The sequence below is a fragment of the Phoca vitulina genome, unplaced genomic scaffold, assembly GCF_004348235.1.
Source record: "Phoca vitulina isolate PV1807 unplaced genomic scaffold, GSC_HSeal_1.0 scaffold31, whole genome shotgun sequence".
Taxonomy (NCBI): Eukaryota; Metazoa; Chordata; class Mammalia; order Carnivora; family Phocidae; genus Phoca; species Phoca vitulina.
Genome location: NW_022589734.1, coordinates 3,838,365 through 3,857,759, shown reverse-complemented (window position 1 = coordinate 3,857,759; position 19,395 = coordinate 3,838,365). Strand labels below are relative to the sequence as shown.

The following is a 19,395-nucleotide window of genomic DNA, read 5'->3' as shown; positions in this document are numbered from 1 at the left end:
CCACGTACAGCTTCTCAGCGCCGGCACATCTGGTCCATGGCCAACATACGAGAGCTGCCAGCAATGCTAAGAAACCTCTACGGAAAAGAGCCTCAAACCCACTGATCTTGAAAAGAGGAGAAAAAGAAAGGCTTCACGTTGAAGACAGAACTACAAACGTAAATGCAACTGGTTTGCCTACCGACATCACAGTGGAGGCCTTTATACAGCTTCTAACTTGGCATGATTATGAGATCCCTGGACAGAATTTATGGTCAAGTTTTACAAAGATAAACCACGGGAATCTTAAAGCAGATGGGCTTTGCAGTTATTTGAAGAGGGACTCTGGATTGTGCAATAATGCTTTTGGATGAAGATCAAATTAGAAGCTAGAAATCGCATAGTGAGGGAGCTCAGTTTCAACGGGAGGGGAAAAGGGGGCATCAGCAAGGAAGAGGTGCGAGCACCACAGGTAGGGGCTGGCTCTGTAATAAAAGCAGTTGGACTGTGGGAATGCTTGTGGAATGCCCCAAGGGGGAGTGCTCATCACCAAAATGTTTCATCCCATGGATTTTGAGCTGGTGCTGATCAAGGTCAGAGAAAACCTTGGAGACTGTTCAAAGCTTGGGCCAGTCAGGAAGCTCCTTCTCTTGGAGAGACACCCAGATGTCTTGAGGAAACTATCTGTGCACTCAAACCTTCGATGGAAGGTGTTTGGTGGCCATCGATTCCCTGTCGAAACATGGGATGGGACTACAAATGGCCAGGCTGAGAAGACCCCAAGAGGGAGGGAGGAACGGCTGAGAGAAGGGAAGTCTTTCTTCAGTGTCCCGAGGCCAATGGAGGCGTTCTGTGTTCAACTTCCATCTTTGCTCCAAAAGGCGAGGCTTTCTAAAGTAAGGCATTTCCAGAGCACCCGAGCACATCTAGGATGAATGCTCTAGAAGCCACAACTAACATGGCATGTAAAGAATCTAGACATGCAAAGATATTCGAAAAATGAGAAGATGGGGAGATTTTGAAGATGCTTCTGAAAAAAATGCTAAAGAACGCACTCCCAAAAGAATCTGAAGAAGGCAGTTCCAAAAGTGATGAGAACAGTCTCGAAAGAATACCTCAAAAAAGACTCCGAAGAAAATGGCTTTGAAAAAAGTCTGAAGGTGACCCTGAAAATCTGAAAAGGAAGACGTCTTGAAAAGAGAATCGGAAGATTGCTCTGAAAAGGATTTTGAAGAGGGCTCCAAAAAAATAACTAGAGGAAAACGGTATTGAAAAAAAAAGAGGAAAGGGCGCCTGGGTGGCTCAGTTGGTTAGGCGACTGCCTTCAGCTCAGGTCATGGTCCTGGAGTCCCGGGATCAAGTCCCGCATCAGGCTCCCTGCTTGGCAGGGAGTCTGCTTCTCCCTCTGACCCTCCTCCCTCTCATGCTCTCTGTCTCTCATTCTCTCTCTCAAATAAATAAATAAAATCTTAAAAAAAAAAAAAAAAAAGAGGAAGGAACGGTCCTGAAAGCTGAGCATCTGGGGATGGCGGCTCTGAGGGAGTGTCTGGTGGGGAAGGCCGTGGGGATTCAGATGAGGAGGAAGGAGATGCACACAGGGAAGTGTGTGATGATGCAGCAGGTGGAAAACAGGAGAAAGAAAAGGCAGGTGGAAAAGGGTTTGGAGATGCTGAGGAAGAGGGAGGCGGCAGCGGAGCAGGGGACAGGCTGCTCAAGGATGAGGGTGCCAGCTCGAAGGAGTACGATGAGCAGAGTCCGGGGACAAGCTGTGTGGCCAGTCCGACAAGGGGACTATGGGTGGCACTGGGGACGTTAAGGAAGGACGGCCCCTGTGCACAGGCAGTGGCTCCATCCTCGGAAGTGATGATTGAGGAGGAGGAGGAGATTTAATCTCTTAAACCTGATTCCAGGGAGACCCCCTCCTGCTACAGGTGCCTCCACTCAGGGTAATTATTAGTAGTGTCACGTGAACGCATCAGAGTGGCGCTGGGAGACTTTCACGGTAACCCCCATGCAGTGACTTTACAAATGGGTTAACTTCAAAGCCATCATGTAGGCACGTACAAAAAAAAAGAGAGAGAGATGGAAGAAAAAAGTCCAAACACAGCACTACAACAGTGGCTATCAAATATTCAACCTTCCTACGAAAAAAACAGGAATTCCCAAGTTGAGTTATGAAATAAAACAAAAGGAAAAAACTATGCCATGCCAGGAGAACTGTTTGAGAACAAGATACCCACAAAGGTTTAACACAGGGAGATGGAAAGACATCAGAAGAGAAAAGCAAGCCCGGCTGAATAATGGCCTCGTGGGAATAGAATTCAGGGTAACCAGCGGACGGCTGAAATGCTGGATCGGCTGTAGGACACCCGGTCCTACCCGACATTAACTATCTCCAGCTCACTCTGTTGTAATTTCCTTTTATTACGGGATCATCTCTTCGCAGGTGCAGGCAGTGCCCGTGCCGTGGATGAGGCACGAAGCGTCACTGCCCGAAGTACCAAGGAGGCGTGCAGTCGATGGGCTCTTCCTCCCAGATGGTTTTCAGCCGCTGGGCCCAGGACGCCACCATGGCCTTCCTCTCTTCTTCTGACGCAATCTCGGGAGCAAAACTGATCTGCGGGGCGAGGATTTTAAATCCACAAAAGTGCAGTGCCCCATGCTGCAGTCACAGAGAGAGCAGAGAGCTGATTAGAAGCCGTATCCTTTCTGTGTCATTCAGGTAAACAACTAAAGGGGGGAAATGACCTGAAATAAGCCTTCAAAAAATAAAAGAACAACTTCACTGCTACTAGGTCACCGAAGACAACTGAACTGCCCTGTAACCTTAAGATGCAGGCCCTGACAAGTGAGGTGAAGAACTTCGGGCAACTGGAAACTTCAGATCCTCACTGAAATGCATCCGTAATCTTCACTTCTGACTCAGACAGTAAACCTTACGGTTTTGATTGATTAGGCAAATTATGGTAGATTCATACAATGGATTATTCTAGAACGATGTGACATTATTGCAGCTATAGTGTAAGTATATCCACGTATGGCTGTTCAAGATGTGTCAAGTAAAAATAACAAGAAATCTGAAGCAGTATTCGTGGTATATCATTTACGTAAAAACAAACATAATAACCCCGATAATAAAAAATATACATATAAAAATACGTCTGGGCCATAAGGAAATACATCAAATTATTAAAAGCAATTACTTTTAAGGGCGGATTAAGAAGACTTTCTATTTTTATATTTTATACATTTTTTCGTAATATATACTTCTGAAAACTGAAAAGAATATATAAAGATTTTTAAAAAACCAGAAGAATTTAAGCTTGGCTCATGACCCCTAGGAGACTAGCTGACCTGTGGCGAGGGAAGTTCAGCCCCGTAAGTTATCACTCTCTCCCGCGGAACATCACTAAATCGAATCACTATCCTTTCAAAGACAACTCTTACTACAAGTATCACTCTCCCCTCTCTGCACTCCTTCCCTTAAAACCCATACCTCTGTCCACGCTTGCCCTACGAGGGGTCACTGTCTACATCTTTAAAGCAAGTTCACAAACTGTTAAATATGTGATCTCCTCCCTGGACAAATGTCCCTTCATAACAGCCTGGAAGAATGGTTTGCATCTAGGTTTCTGAGTCTCCTGGAAGCTTGGAGCCAGGTTGTGGCCGCCTGACCCAGACAGAGCCTGCTTCCTTTGCCCCGACCCCCAGCTCGGTCCCTCAGCAAGGGGTGCCTCACCCGGGGGAACCCCAGCCTGCTTGCATATGCTTTGCCCCCTGCTGTCCCCTTCACAGACGGCCCAGGGGTGCACAGAGACAGCACGGTGTCTACCTGAGAGAGCAGAGCCAGAGTCCTGGGAACCCGGGGAGGGGTGTGGGCTCTGGGGACGGGGCACAGCCCCTGGCTCCAAGAACCCATCACCTGTGGGAGGTGTCAGACTATCTGGACTGCCGGCCCTGGGGCACCTCTTGCCAGGGTTTGGGATGCCGCCTCCACAAAGCGCCGCCAGTCGGTGTGGACGGGGCCCCCGGTGCTCGGCACACACACAGGGCCACCACGGAGCAGACGTCGGCTAACCAGGTTCGGCTTAGCTTCCACGCAACAAATTCAAAGGCTATCGTTATAATAAATATGTGTTTTCCCTATTGGCCCACTTTTTCAGTGCTACGTAAGGCATTTGAAAGGGCAAAATGTTCTAACTTCTTGTATTCAGGTGGAGTCAAAATGGTCTGGGTTTCAGGCTTACATCACATCTTATTTGACACCCGGGGGAGTTGCAGGGGTAGCGGAGGGGGTGGGGGGTGCAGGGGGTACCTGGAGGGGCCACAGGAAGTATCGGAAATCTCCGCTGACTCCGGTTTTCGTGTACATCTCGGCTGTGCCCCCCGTGGTTAATGAAAGGAGGGCCAATTTATTCTGCGGAGGAGCAAACAAATCCATGTGATTCCGGCCCCAAGGTTTAGTCCAACCAGGAGGGAGAGTCTGAGGTCAGTCCCTCCAGGGATGGACACGTGAGAACACTCTCCTCTGGCACGCCCGGCTCCAGGGGGGCAGCCACAGCCGGCAGGGACAGGGGAGGGCCTGGCCTGAGTGAACACGGGGCTCTGGTGCGCCCCGACTTCTGGTAGAGAGCAGGGGGTGGTGCCGGGTGCAGACGGGAGAGGCCCAGGTGCCGACGGCCGCGGCTGCTGTGAGGCCCCTGGCCCAGGACCATTCTCACGGAATGGTGGCCTTACTTCACCATCCACGACGGAATATGTGACTCTATGGTTTCCTTACGTGCACTTACTTTCTGAGGCTTTCAGAATTAAGACATTATTTATTTCAGTAAGGCATGAACTTAGTAAGAAACTCAGAGCTACTGTGCATGGCGCACCCACTGGGTTCCATGCAATGCTCACCCTGCAACACGCGTGTCATATTATCCTGTTTTTCAAGGAGGAATGTGAAGCTGCGAGGTGAAGTGGTGTGAGGCCACGGCTCAATTCTGCATCACAGTGCAGACGCCCTCTCCCAAGCCGGAGCTGACACCGTGGGGCCCACTGCAGCCCTCCCGCAACACCAACTCCATGCCCTTCTTGGCCACTCGTGTAGTTTGTGGTGGATGCATCTATCTCCCTCACCAGACAAGAGCCCCGTGACCTCAGAAACTGCTTTTCCTTCCCAAGTACAGCACACGGGGCTTTGCACACAGTTGGTGGCTCAATCACTATTTGGTGATAAAAAAGCAAACTACAAATAGGACTCGAGGAGATGCCCCCCACCAGTACACAGAGATCCTTATCCCAGGGTACGTACCTTGAGAAAACCGGAATCGTAGAATCCTGGGATGTCAAAGGCAAAGCCCTGACACAGTACCCTGTCCATCCAGCCCTTCAGGATAGCCGGCATGCCGAACCAGTACAGCGGGAACTGGGGACATAAGACCAAGGAGAGACGGATGCTGTGGGCTGCCTCAGGTTGCAGATCTGCTGATCCAGAAGGAATCCCACTGTCTTCCTCTTCCCGGGTGCTGGGCAGGCGAGTATAGCCGGGGAGCGGCGCGAGCGGGGACATGCAGTGTGGACAGGGTGATGGTGTGGTGGGGGGGCAGAGCTGACCATGGTCCTGGTTGCTATTACAGGTGGCTCTGTGTCCCCCAGGGACGGCCCCTTAGGCTGGTCCTTGAGCAGGTGGGGGGGGGGGGTGCTAGGAAGTTCTGCTGGACACTGGCTCAGCGGCAGCAGTCCCTGTGACTGATCCAATCAAGGGGCACAAGAGGAAGGGTGTGGAAAAGATTTTGCCCCTTTCCCGGGGGTGAGTTGCTGCCTTCTGGAAGTCAGACTGAGTTAAGTTCTGAGAAGCTCCAGATTCTGACACAAACTAAAGCCTTATCCTCAGATTCCACACACCAGCAGTAAGATCTACCTAAAGTCCACTCTGGTCTCCATAGAAGCCCTAACACTATATCCAGAATCATCATCAATGATAGGAGATGAACACTGATAATAATCTGTTACCAAAGGCAGAAGGAAGCCCATGTTCCATGTGCTTTTGCTATAAATCTAACACAGGACTTGGCATTGAAATTTAAGCTCCACAACCCACTGCTGTGTGATGCTGGCAAGTTACTTAACGTCTCTGTGCCTCCTCTTCCTGATCTGCCATTAGGGCCAGTACAAGTTACTAGGTCACAGCATCGTGGAGAGGATTCCATGACAATACAGTGCTTAGAACAGAGTAAATGCTCAGTGAGTGATGGGGAGCAGTGATCACTACTAAGTAGTAGTGAGGAATGAAGTTCTTATTAGTGTTGAATGAAAAACAATAAGCTTATAATGCAGACCCTCTGAGCAAAGTACCAGGAAAAGAGGGAAGGCAGCGGGAAAAGAGCTGTGAGATGGAATAGGGAAAAAGAAAGACCATTACAGAAGGAACTGGCCTTGGCTCGCTTTAGCTCTCCAGCTGCAAGAGTGCAGAAGCAAGGAGAATGGACAGCTGGGCTCCATGTGGTCACCTGCCCCAAGGGGCAGGAAGAGAAGATCGAGAGAGCCAAGCATGGTTCTGCTTGGACCATGGACCCAGACTGCTGGCCAGTTTTGATACGGCCCCACTGTCCTGGTGTGGCTATTATTCTGTGACATGACAAAGCACATGGCAAGTGAGCTCTGTGGCACCGTGATCCAGCCACGTGGAATTAGGATGGAAGAACATCTCGCACTCTGATCAGACAGCAGCTCCAGGTTGCCTGGGAAAGAAAGGGACGGTGCCAGGAAGGGGTGTCTAGAGGTAGCCTGGGCGGGGCAGAAGAGGAGGGCTGAAGCATTACCTCCGCCCAAAGGGGTAGGGTTATTTTATGAAGGGTTCATGAACTTTCCCTTCTGGACACGGTTTCACCTGGAAACTGGTCGCATCCTCACCCCTCCCCCACACGTGGGGGTCTTGTTCTCTCACCGTCTCCCTGCCTTCACGCCGTGTTGGAAACTGAGACAATCGGGACCAATCAGATCCATCTTGGCGGTTCCGAATCTAGAGCCCCCAGGCCCTGGTGTGCAGCAAGAGGACAGAGCCGGCATGCAAGAAACAGCAGAGGAGAATCAGAGGGAGAGGGCAGAGGGGTCTAAGCCTCTGGTTCCACGGTCCCTGAAGCCCAACTAGCCTGTCCTTGGCTTCCAGGAGACCCAAGGGACCAGGGCCCTGAGAATAAATTCCTTTTTTCTAGTTGACTTGGATTTCTGTCAACCCAACAGCTCCCCAAAAGCATGTTTATTTTGCTGCCAGGCTCACAATTCCCTCTGTGGGTACACATGGCTGTCTAGTTGGGGCTAGAGCCCACAGAAGCAGGGTCCTGGGCCAGTTCTCTACCCAGGGAGTCCTGGCCTGGGGCAACTTGTGAATGAGTGCACAGAAGGTGGGCTGGGGAGGCAACCAGTGGCAGGAAGGAATCAAAAGAAGACTTTCCTCTCTGATCAGGATATTTAGGGCAGGAGTTACATTTGGCCCAAATTCCCCTGATAAACACTCATGTGGACAAATCTGGTTTTCACACAGCCTCTGCCTGTGTGGGGTGGGAATCAGAAGGGAATGAAGGCAATCCCCCGGACGTGATGCAGATGTTTCTTGGACTGCTGGGCTAATGGGGTATTCCTTACTATTTACTTGGGAGTCAGGATTTTGAATGAATATTGGCTACACAGATCTCCTTACCCAACTAGACATAAATAAGTGTGCAAATGTGCTAACAACATTAACACCATTTCTAGAAGTGTGCGACTCAGTATTTGGAAAGTGCTTGTACATGGAATAAATCTAATTTGTTATAATAATTAGAGGCAAAACAAACCTGAAATATCACTAGATCAGCTTCCTGAACCTTTTTCTGTTCGTCAGTTATGTCACTGGCCAGAGACCTCTTCTTAAAGGCTTCATATACTTCCACCCCATAGTTGAAGAACTCGGGATTAGAGAGAGCACCTGGAGAAGAACAGGCCAAATGTTCACGCTCTCACATGTGCACCCACAGCCCATCCTGGCCAATCCCACTAGCATCCCCGTTACCTGGACTCCCTAAAGCAAGTCGCCAGACATTCACTGAGACCCCACCAGGTGTTGGGCCCTGGGGTCAGGCCATGGGAATATAAAGAGAGGAAGCTACTGTTCTCACCTTCGGAGGGACTCAAAGTCCAGTAAGAGTAGCTAAATATCCAAATGATTAACATACAAAACAATAGTTAGGTAGCTCAGTCTGATGTTACGGCCAGATAAGCCTCCTGTCTTACAATCAAGATGCTTGTGGTCTAACTCAATACAGCAGTGCCCGGCTCTGCTTGTTTGGGTTAGTGATGAGCTTGTAAACCAGGCTTTGAAGATGGATTGGGAGTTCACCAGGCCACCTGGAGCCTTAGAGAGAAGAGACAGGACATTCTGGGCATAAGACACAGAGAAGGCAGGGTGTCCGACAACCGGCCAGCCCAGGAAGGGGCTACTAGGAGCACCTCCAGGGCAATGGGTGAAAGGCCAGGAGGGCTGCCGGTGATGTGAGTAGAGAGATGGGCCAGGTCTTGTAAGCCTTCTTAAGGAGCCTGAATTTTTCCTGCACGTAGTGAGCCATGTGGCATATGCAGGGAAATACATAAATGCTCTGAAGTGGGTGTGGACGAGCTCACTGTAGCAGCAGGGATTCAAGAGCAAGCGTGTGGGGGGACGGGCTCAGGCAGCAGCAGTGGGTGGTGGGAGGAGGGGGATTGGGCTAGAACTTACAGCACTGCCCACGGCAACTAAAACGAAAGAGAAGTTATTTTGATCTACACCTTCCATTGGGATCTTGTCAACCAAAAGGATTCATCAAAGGCATTAATCAGCATTAATAATAGCTTACCATTTATTGAGGACCTCCTACCTATCAAGTGCTATGCTCCATCACACATTACCTCTTCTATCTTTATAGCAACTGGTAAGTATAAGTCCAAGTCTACCGAAGAGGAAAGCGAGACTTTAGAGAGGCTGAGTGACGGGTGCAACACCACAGAGGTCTTGGTAGCAGCAGAGGTGGGAGCAGGTGTGAACCCCACCCCACCACACGGGGTCTGGAGAGGAGCAGACAAACCCCCAGCCGCGTGGAGAGGAACCGAAAGGAGAACTGAATCCACAGTCCTTCAACAGACTCATCCACTTCAAAACCAGTGGCTCCTTAACATAAGAGTCTGTTTTCCCAGTCCCTGCTCTGTTGTTTCTTTTTTTTTTTTTTAAGATTTTATTTATTTATTTGACAAAGATAGAGAGAGAACACAAGTAGGCAGAGCAGCAGGCAGAGTGAGAGGGAGAAAAGGCTCCCCGCTAAGGAAGGAGCCCGACGTGGGGCTCGACCCCAGGACCCTGGGATCATGACCTGAGCCGAAGGCAGCTGCTTAACTGACTGAGCCACCCAGGTGCCCCTGCTCTGTTGTTTCTTAAGTGAAAACTGTTGACTGATTTAGGGGCACCTGGGTGGCTCAGTCGGTTAAGCAACTGCCTTCAGCTCAGGTCATGATCCTGGAGTCCCAGGATCGAGTCCCATATCAGGCTCCCTGCTCTGTGGGGGGTCTGCTTCTCCCTCTGACCCTCCCCCCTCTCATGCCCTCTCTCTCTCTCTCTCTCTAATAAATAAAATAAAATATTTAAGAAAAAAAAAACTGTTGACTGATTGATTAAAATGGAAGAAAGACAAGAAGATACAGGATATCAGCTGTTACCATCAAAATTAAATATTAAATCTTGGGATTATCATTAACAAAATAAAGCCTTGGCATATAAAAAAAAACACAATTACAAACAGAAGGAAATTAAAGGTATTAAATACTGGAAAGGCCAAAGTGAAATTATCATTATTTGCAGATGATTCGATTGTCTATCAGGAAAGCCCCAGAGAATCAGCTGAAATCTACTACAAACAGTAAGAAAATCAGGCGTGGCTGGATACACACACACTCGCAGGCACAGAAACAGAGATTCGCCCTCTTCACGGAGAGAAACAAAAACCAATTCACAAGAATTATGCAAGATCTGCATGAAGAAAACTTGTAAAGAGAGCTGCAGGGTTGTAAAGGAAGACGTGACCAAATGAAAAGCCATACCATTCTCCTGGGTAGCATCAGCCTAATAAAAGTTCATCTGTAAATTTAATGCAATCTCAATAAAAACATCATCTGGTTACTTTTTGAATCTGGAAAGTTAATTCAAAAGATTTTATAGAAAAGTAAAGTAAAATTAGCTAGAAAAAATAGAAAATAAGGCAAACATGGAGACCTAATACTATCAGATATTCTATCACTTGCCAAAATAATTAAAGCCATGTGGTACTGAATCCATAACAGATAGAAAAAAAAAAACCCAACAGAATACAAAGTATAGAACAGAATCAAATGTACATGGGAATTTAAATCACAGTGAAGGTGGCATGGAACTGGAGGGGATTATGCTAAGCGAAATAAGTCAATCAGAGAAAACAATTATCATATGATTTCACTCATATGTGGAATTTAAGAAACAAAACAGATGAACATAGGAGAAGGCATGGAAAAATAGAATAAGATAAAAACAGAGAGAGGCAAACCATAAGAGACTCTCAATCTTAGGAAACAAACTGAGGGTTGCCAGAGGGGATTGAGGTGGGGGGATGGGGTGACTGGGTGATGGACATTAAGGAGGGCATGTGATATGATGAGCACTGGGTGTTATATACAACTGATGAATCAATCAACTCTACCTCTGAAACTAATAAAAAAAAAAAATACTAGGGGAAAAAACTAAAAAAACCCCATCATGTTGTATACCTTAAATATATATAACTTTTGTCAATTATGTCTTAATGCAGCTGGAAAAAAGAGAAAATGCTTCTTACATAAACACAAAGACAGTGAAGGTCACTTACAGTGACAGAAAAGCAAATCAGAACTATACTGGGAGACCATTTCTCACCTGACAGACTGGCAGTTATCAAAAATTGGTCATGCAGAGGAAATGAGCACTTGCAAACATGCTGGTGCGAGTGTAAACTGGTCCATTTACTATTTGATATTATCTATGAAAATCAAAACTGCACCTTCCCTCTGACCAGCAATTCCACCTCTAGACACACCCGCATATGTAGGAAAACACGCATGGCCATGATTCTTCCTCGCAGCTGTTTGTAATAGGAAAAGATCAGGAATGATCTGAAATGCCCTTCAGTGGGGGCTACTTGAAATATGACACCTCCACACAATGAGTACTTTGGGCAGTAAAAAACAAATGCAATGTGCAAAACATGTAAAATATGCTACCATTTTGAAGCAAAGGAGAGAAAATGGAGAATATGCCCATAATTGCTTTCCATAGCACAGACGTCTCTGGAGGGACACAGAGACAAGTGAGCACCCTGGTGACCTTGCGGGCAGGGACACGGGTGGCTGGGGGACAGGGATGGGAAAAAGACTTGCCATGTGGACTCCTTCGACTTGAGAACTGGTCTCATGTGCAATGGTGAGTTTTTTCAAAACTTTTTTTCCATTAAAAAACTAGAAAGAAGAACGTTAAAAAACCAGGAGCACTTGGGTGGCTCAGTCGGTTAAGCGTCTGGCTTCAGCTCAGGGTCATGATCTCAGGGTCCTGGGATCGAGCCCCTCGTCATCGGGCTCCCTGCTCAGCGGGGAGTCTGCTTCTCCCTCTGCCCTTTGCCCCGCTTATGCTCTGTCTCTCTCTCAAGTAAATAAATAAAATCTTTAAAAAAAAGTAAAAAAAAAAAAAAAAACCCAACCGTTTAGCCCACAACTCACCGATGACATCTTTCCTGGTGGCCCGCGGCTCGAAGTCCATGGCGTACAGGTCGGACACGGTGATGGTGCAGCCCTGTCTGCTGAGCTCCTCCATTGCCACTTTCTTCAAGGAGCCGTTGATAGACCTGGGTTCTTGGTGAGCATAGACAATGAGCACTTTCTTGCCTGTATCAGAAAACAAATGATGTCTCTTGAAGAACAATTCCTCTTTGTCAAAATTCCACGAAGACTAAGATAACAATGAAATGCGTAGGTGCATCATAGGCTCAAGCTAAGAAATACCAACCTTTGTCATGGGTGACAGTTTTAACGTTAACGGACGTTCCTAAAACTCCAGTTATAACATAGCTCACTGTTGCCTGAGTTTACTAATGCACAAATGTAAAATGGGTCAAATAAGGATTCCTCAAAAATCACACCACGAATTTCTTGAAAAGCCCAAGCTATCGTGGGTATTCTCTATCAGAGGTTTCTGCCCTGTTGACGAACATCAAAATTGAAAGCTACCATAACTAATCTGTCTTGCTAACCCTACTTTGGCAGGCATCAGCTACGGACATACAGCTTTGCCTCCTTCTCCTCTAGGCCCACTGAAATGGGACAAGTAAACAAGATAGGGAAAATCAGACCCCTAATCCGGCGGGGAGGCAGGGCCTAGATGGAGCCCCGCTTTGGGTGGCAAGGCTGATGACAAAGAAATTCTGAGAGTCAGGTCTTACAGGTCCTGGCTGTGCCATTAATACCAACAGCCTCTGAAGCAACATTTCCCTCGTTCCGAAGACTCTGGGAGATCACGTACTGATTTCTTCTGGGAGGCGGCTTTGGTCATCTGCTTAAATTAGCCCTTAGTAATAATGTCTAAGACTAAAATGTTTGAACTCTTGATTTTAATTTTTCATTTTAGGCCCCTAAGGAGGATACCAATGTTAGTTTGAAGCAAACAGTTTCGGGCACTCAACTGGATGTAAAGGTTGGATTCCATGGGTTAGGTTAAAGGTTAACGTTTTTAACTTCTCAGACTCACTGGTGACACAGGAAATCTACCAATGGACACAAATGAAACATCTACATCAGTGGTTCTCAGGTGGGGGCAATGTCGCCTCCCACGGGGACAGCTCAAAATGTCTGGAGACACTCTGGGGTGTCACAGCTAGGGAGAGGGTGTTGCTGGCATCTGGTAGACAGATACCATAAGTGCTGCTAGACATCCGGCACCAAACAGGACACGCCACACCAAAGGATTACTGGCCCAGGATGTCAGTAGTGCTGAGGTTCAGAGAAGCCCTAGTCTACACCGTACTGTGTAAAATAAGGTTGACTTTATATTCTGAAATGAAAGAATTTTTATGCCATATTGTTGAGAGGAAAAAAAAGTTGCAGCATGGGGTGTGTGTGTTTGTGTGTATTTATGGGTGTTTGTGTGTGTGTATATGTTGAGAAGGGACAAGAGTAAAAACTGAGTCGTACTGAATTTTATTTTTTTAAAGATTCTATTTACTTGACAGAGAGAGAGAGAGAAGCACACACAAGCAGGGGGTGCAGCAGAGGGGGAGGGAGAAGCAGACTCCCAGCTGAGCAGGGAGCCCGATGCGGGGCTCAATCCCAGGACCCTGAGATCATGACCTGAGCCGAAGGCAGATGCTTAACCAACTGAGCTACCCAGGTGCCCCGAGTCGTACTGAATTTTTTTTTTTTTAAGATATTTTTATTTATTTGACAGAGACATAGCAAGAGAGGGAACACAAGCAGGGGGAGTGGGAGAGGGAGAAGCAGGCTCCCCGCGGAGCAGGGAGCCTGACGCAGGGCTCGATCCCAGGACCCTGGGACCATGACTTGAGCCTAAGGCAGACGCTTAAAGACTGAGCCACCCAGGAGCCCCAAGTCGTACTGAATTTTAAACCACAGTTACTCCTGGGGCTCATTCACTCAATAAATGTTTATGGAGCACTACTATAGCCTGGGTATCATTCCAGAGACTAGAGGCACAGCAAAACAAGATATGCATGGCTCTCACTTTTGAGGAACTTATAATCTGGTGAGGTTGAAATGGACAATAAAACAAGTAAGAAAATACAAAATAAGATAATTCCAAATAGTGATTCATGTTAAAAACAAAACAAGTTTTAATACAGTTCAGTGTTGTTTGGGATTTTATAACATATTTAATTTCTAATTAAAATTTTTATTTAGAAAAGTTTATCTTCCCCATAGGTAACAGTCACCTGCCATGTTCTAAGAAGATGGATTCTTCCCCTCTGACTACTACCAAAGGGAGGGTCTGCTGTTAATCCTGGGCACAGGATTCAGTGTGGCGAGCTGCCGGCTTTCAGCTGTGGTCACTCTCCTCAGGAACGCCAACAATCTGGAAGAGAACACAAACACTTGAGGGAAGGGGGGAGATGTGGTGAGGCCAATGTACCAACTGCAGGCCTCAGGAAGGATATGCAGACATGTCTGAAAAAAAAGCTTTGAGGGGCAAGGAACCACTTGGAGAGTTAAGCCTCAGAACAAATCAGGCAGGGTGCCAAAACCAAGACTTTTTTTTTTGTTTTTTTTGAGAGGACTCAGAACCTTCCACGAAGGCAGCCAAAATAAAGAGGTCCTAGAAAATAAGATATGATAAGAAGCAGGAAACATGCCTCTGTGTCCTTCCTCCCTCTCCCACGTTTCCGTGCCCCCACCCTGCCCCCAATAATCAACACAGATGAAGAGACAAAGGTCAGGAGTGTTGCTAAGAAATTCATAGTTACCATGTCTACTGCAGTCTGCAAATCCCAGCATGGCTGAGAAGAACAAGACAGACAAGACATACATATGGTGGCCTGCACATAATAAGGCTCTGGAAAAATGTTAGTTTTCCCGAGAAGGCCTCAAAGGCACAAGAGAAGCCTGAATCCTCACTCTTAGCTAGCCAACTCTGAAATTGGCTCCACTCTGGGAGAGACAAGATACCTCTAACAGGGGCGCCTGGGTGGCTCAGCTGGTTAAGCGACTGCCTTCGGCTCAGGTCATGATCCTGGAGTCCTGGGATCGAGTCCCACATCAGGCTCCCTGCTTAGCAGGGAGTCTGCTTCTTCCTCTGACCCTCCCCCCTCTTGTGCTCTCTCTCTCTCAAATAAATAAATAAAATCTTTAAAAAAAAAAAAAAGATACCTCTAACAAACCTACTCCCTCTGCTGGAAAAAAAAAACAGCCCAGAGCCCGTGACTCAGGGTCAGTGTGGAGATGCTGTATGATGCATTTTGTATCCAAATGACAACTTTAACACCTATCAGTGCATCTTTATTGGATAACAAGAAGAACAGAGACAGAAATCAGGCTTATCCATGGCCATGACTGGAATCTGGAGCAGAGCCTGAATTAGCTTCTTCCTGGGCCCTCCATACCTCCAGCTGTCCGGGAGCCCCAGGTAAAGGGCTAAGGTATGCAGAATACTGCCAAGAAGTGAGGGTGGGCTGCAGGGGAATGGGCTCTGGCCCAGGCTGGGTGTCCCAGGGACAGAAAGAAAAAGAGGTTTACATAATTGTGGCTGGAGGTGAGTTGAGGGCAGGCAGGACACTTAAACTGGAGAGGGCGCAAACAGCTCTCGTCAGACAGACGGTTGGAACTCCAAACACCATCATACCTCAAATATGAGTTTAAATCCTGCCCATTTGCTTAAGTTGACTACTGACTGAACAGTTAGGAATCTGCCTCTTTGGCTACCCAACATCCCCTCTTGTTTTTTACGAACAGTCCCTGAATTTATTCAGGTGTCAGTGTGTGCAGCTAATCCCTACATTTCCCAGTCTTCCACTCAGGGGTGATCAAAGAGGTGAAGCAGAAGTCATTACATGTGGCTCCTAGGACATATCCTTAAGGGCTGACCTGGGGGGGGGGGGGTGTGAGGAGGGTGGAGGTACCATTTCAGCCCCTGCCGCTGGCCTTCCTCTGAGCTGCACTGTGGAACGGTAGCTAGGGCTCGGTCAGTCATCTTGTTATCACGGGGGTAGAAGCTCTGGACTAAGGATGGTAGAGCACAAATACAAAAGGAACCTGGATTCCTGATGCTTCCTTGGAGCTGTGAGATGGTTCTGAATTGCCAACCTTCAGACTTCTTTACATGGGAGAGCAACCTCTGAACTGTGGTTAAGCCGTTTGGAGTTGACTCTCCATGAACAGCTGTGAATGGGACACAATTCCAATCTATGCCTTCATTGAGCTGGGTCACCGGCTTGTAGGAGGACTCACCCTCTGGCCAGGTACTGTGCCAGGTGGGGAGGCCACAGTGGTGAACAAGACAGGCTAGAATGGAACTTTATACTCTCGGCCGGGGGCTGGGCAGACAAAACCAGCAGGCAAAGAAGGCAACGGTAACATTCTAGATAGTGATAAGTACTAACAACAATGCTAAGTAATAGTGATAGTGATAAGAAAATAAAGTACCTTTGTGACTAAAATGGCCAGGGGTACATCTGCTATTTTAGATAGGAGAGTCCAGGAAAGTATCTCGGGAACAGGGATGTGAATGATATTGGCCCAGTCATGCAAAGATCAGAGGTTCAGGCAGACGCAATGACAAGGAGGAGGCCTGAGGTAGGAACTGGCCTGGAGTGTGTTCAAGAAAGCCTGTTTGACTGGCCTGTGGTTTAAAAAAAAAAAAAGAGTGGATGGTGGGAGATGTGGTCATAGAGGTGAGGTGGGGTCTGTAGGACAAGGGCAAGGATCTTATTCTAAGCCTAACAGAGAGCCATTGGAGCATCTTAAGCAGGAGAATGATAGGATCGGATTACCTTTTAAAAGGTTATCAGTGTCACTGCAGGCTCAGGGAACACCTTACCCTGAGATTCCATTTTGGTTTGGATAAAATGCTTTAATTTTAATGCCCACGACAAAGCATGTACTGTTCCCTGCTGTTCGGCTTGGCCCAGTTTACGGATTGACATCACACACCTGGCCACCTGAGGCATTTGAGTTTGTGACTCCGCATCTCGTCCATTCTCCTATTTTTACAGAGTAAGACACAGGCCCAAGAAATGAACGACTTGTCCAAAATCAGAGAAAAGACTCAAGCCAGGCTCTTCACTAGCTGTCGCCCCCCCCCCCCCCACCTTCCTTAGCACCCTGCTGCACAGCCAAGTTTCCTTTGTTAGGAAGGAGGCACTTGCCTAGCTCAATAAGAAAAAGGAACCACGTGGTGTGTGGAAGTTGATAAAGGGAAATCTCATTTGAAGTGGAGTCAGGACGCCCTGTAGGGGGACCTCTCACCCACACACTTTCCCTCACAGCTTACCTCACATTCCTGAACAGGTCATTTTACAACCCCAGCAGGCAGAAGAAAGATTTTTTTTTTTCCTCCTTGCCCAGCAACAGTCCAGTCAGTGAGAAACTATCACAACTCAGCCCACCAAAAACCATCACCACCCTAAACTCTTGCTTTCCTCCAACAGGCTCAACAGACCTTTGTTCAAAGCAGCCCTTCTCAACTTCCTCCTTTTTTTTTTTTTTTATAATGTTCCTCTGTTCCTCTCCTTTCTTCTCCAGACTGACCTATGGTTCGCCGTAGCCTGCAGGTCGCAAATTGCAATTCCTCTGTTATTCCCGAATACACTCATTTTGCTGGTAAAATAACTGTTTTTTTTTTAGGTCAACAGGTTGTTAAATTATGTATGTCACACCAAACGGGCTCTGATATTTTTATGCATATTATTTCATCTTAATCAGCACCCAGAAACTATTTTATAATGTTGTCATTCGATTTCTGCGAAAATTAATAAAAGGAAAGGTCATTTGGAGTGGAGTCGGAGGCCAGCAGGAGTAGCTCTTGCACGCTTATGGGGGGGTGTCAACTGCAGCCCCCAGAGGAAGTGACAGATGCACTTTGCACCTCCTGTCCGAGCAGGAGGTAGAAAGGTTTCCTCCTGCCCCAGCAACAGCCCAGTCATGGGAGGCGGTCACACTCAGCCAATGAAAAGCCAGTATACTTGGAACTCTGGCTTTTTTACTCCAATGGACTTTTTGGTTATAACAGCCTTCCCAACCTCCCCTCTCCCAGCGTTCCTCCCCTTTCTTCTGGGCACTTACCTATGGCTTTACCTAAGCTTGCCTGTCCCAGATTGCAATTCCCCAAAAAACCGCCCCCCCCTTTTTTTGCTGGTTAAATAACTGTCACTTTTATTTTTAAGGTTAACATTTCCAATACCTCTTTCCATGTAGGCAGGCTCTGGAGCCAGTTATTCCAACAGCTAAATAACATCTCACTATGTATGCATGCCCATTTGTGACTATTTCTCTTACTGAGCACCTAAGGTATTTCTGTTTCCCCCCCAACTATAAACAGCACTGCTAGCCGACGTCTCGTTTAATACATATTTCTTTTCATGTGCTTTAGCTAATATTCTCATTAAGACAAAAGGTTTAAGATTATTTTTCTAGGATCTGCTACAGACTGCCACGAGCCAAAACAGGCGGCTCCCTGCGGCCAGCACAGCCCTGGCCGGTGTCCCGCTGGCCTAAATGATGGCAGCCCCTGTCCAAACTGACCCTGGGCTGCCCTGTTTCATTTTTAACACGAGCGTAATCACACCACGGACCTCCTAAGGCAGAGGGCCCATTAAAGGAGACGATTCCGCTAAGCATTTATAACCGGACCTAGCACGCGGTAAGAGGTAAGTACAAACCAGGGTCGAAACGGTGAATGGCCCGCGGTGCGGACAGCAGCGCCCCGGAAAGTGCCCCCGCCCCAGGCCCCCGCACCCCGGCGAGGGAAGGCACTCACCCTGCGGGCAGCCCGGGCCCCGGAGAAGCAGCGGCAGGACTCAGCCCTCCGCCTTCGGGAGCAAAGCTCTCGGCGTCCGCGCCAGGTTCCGGCCCCCCGGGGCCCCGCACTCTCACTCGTCCGCCGGCCGGAGAGCTGCGACTGCGCTCTGTGCGGCAAGGCCGCGTGCACTGGCGCCGTCTCCGCGCGGCCCCCGCAGGTCCCCAGAGCCCAGCCGCTCCCTCTTCCCGGCCCTCTCCCGGCGGCCCGGCCCTCTCCCGGCGCCCCGCCCCTCTCCCGGCGCCCCGCCCCTCTCCCGGCGCCCCGCCCCGCCCCCGCCCGGGCGGTCCTGACCTGTGCCCCGCCCCACACCTCTGGCGCTGGCCCTGCACTGGACCTGGGTTGCATGTGGCGGGGAACCCTCCTGTTCTGTGCTTCTTCCCTACTCCAACCCTGGTTAGGTATCCAAGTTAAAAAAAAATGCAGGTCCATGGCGTAATACTTAGAAAGAAAAAGGATCGAAAACCCAACAGCCTGTGAGACTCTCCAGAAAATTATGCCGAGTGAAAAAAGCCAATCTCAAGAGGTTCCATGCTGTATGACTTATGTGACGTTCTTGAAATGACAAATTATAGAAATGGAGAACAGATTAGTGGTTGCCAGGGTTTAGGAAGGGGGTAGCTGGGGCAACAGGGACCCTTGTGGTGTTGGAAATGTTCTGTATGGGACTGTATCAATGTCAGTATCCGGGTTGTGATACTGTACTGTAGTTTGGCTGGATGTTCTCATTGCAGGATTCTGAATAAAGGGCACAGGGGATGTCTCTGTTCTTTTTCTTTTCTTTTCTTTCTCTCTTTCTCTCTCCCTTCCTTTCCTCCCTCCTTTTTTCTTTCTCTCTTTTTTCTTTT

General features: G+C 48.1%; 1 protein-coding gene across 2 annotated transcripts; it reads right to left on the bottom strand.

Annotated features, from left to right (window-relative positions):
- Positions 1–1,444: 1,444 nt before the first annotated feature.
- Positions 1,445–18,760, bottom strand: NQO2 (N-ribosyldihydronicotinamide:quinone reductase 2). 2 transcript variants are annotated; one of them, XM_032424650.1, is made up of 7 exons: positions 18,509–18,760; positions 13,974–14,113; positions 11,752–11,916; positions 7,803–7,933; positions 5,279–5,392; positions 4,295–4,396; positions 1,448–2,641 (listed from the first exon to the last, which is right to left on the bottom strand). In XM_032424650.1, exons 2-7 carry the CDS (start codon positions 13,978–13,980, stop codon positions 2,465–2,467), a joined length of 696 nt encoding a protein of 231 aa, XP_032280541.1. In that variant the 5' UTR covers positions 13,981–14,113; positions 18,509–18,760; the 3' UTR covers positions 1,448–2,464. The 2 variants fall into 2 exon arrangements, with proteins under 2 accessions (XP_032280542.1, XP_032280541.1); XM_032424651.1 differs by lacking the exon at positions 4,295–4,396 and having other exon boundaries at positions 1,445–2,641.
- Between the last annotated feature and the right edge of the window lie 635 nt (positions 18,761–19,395).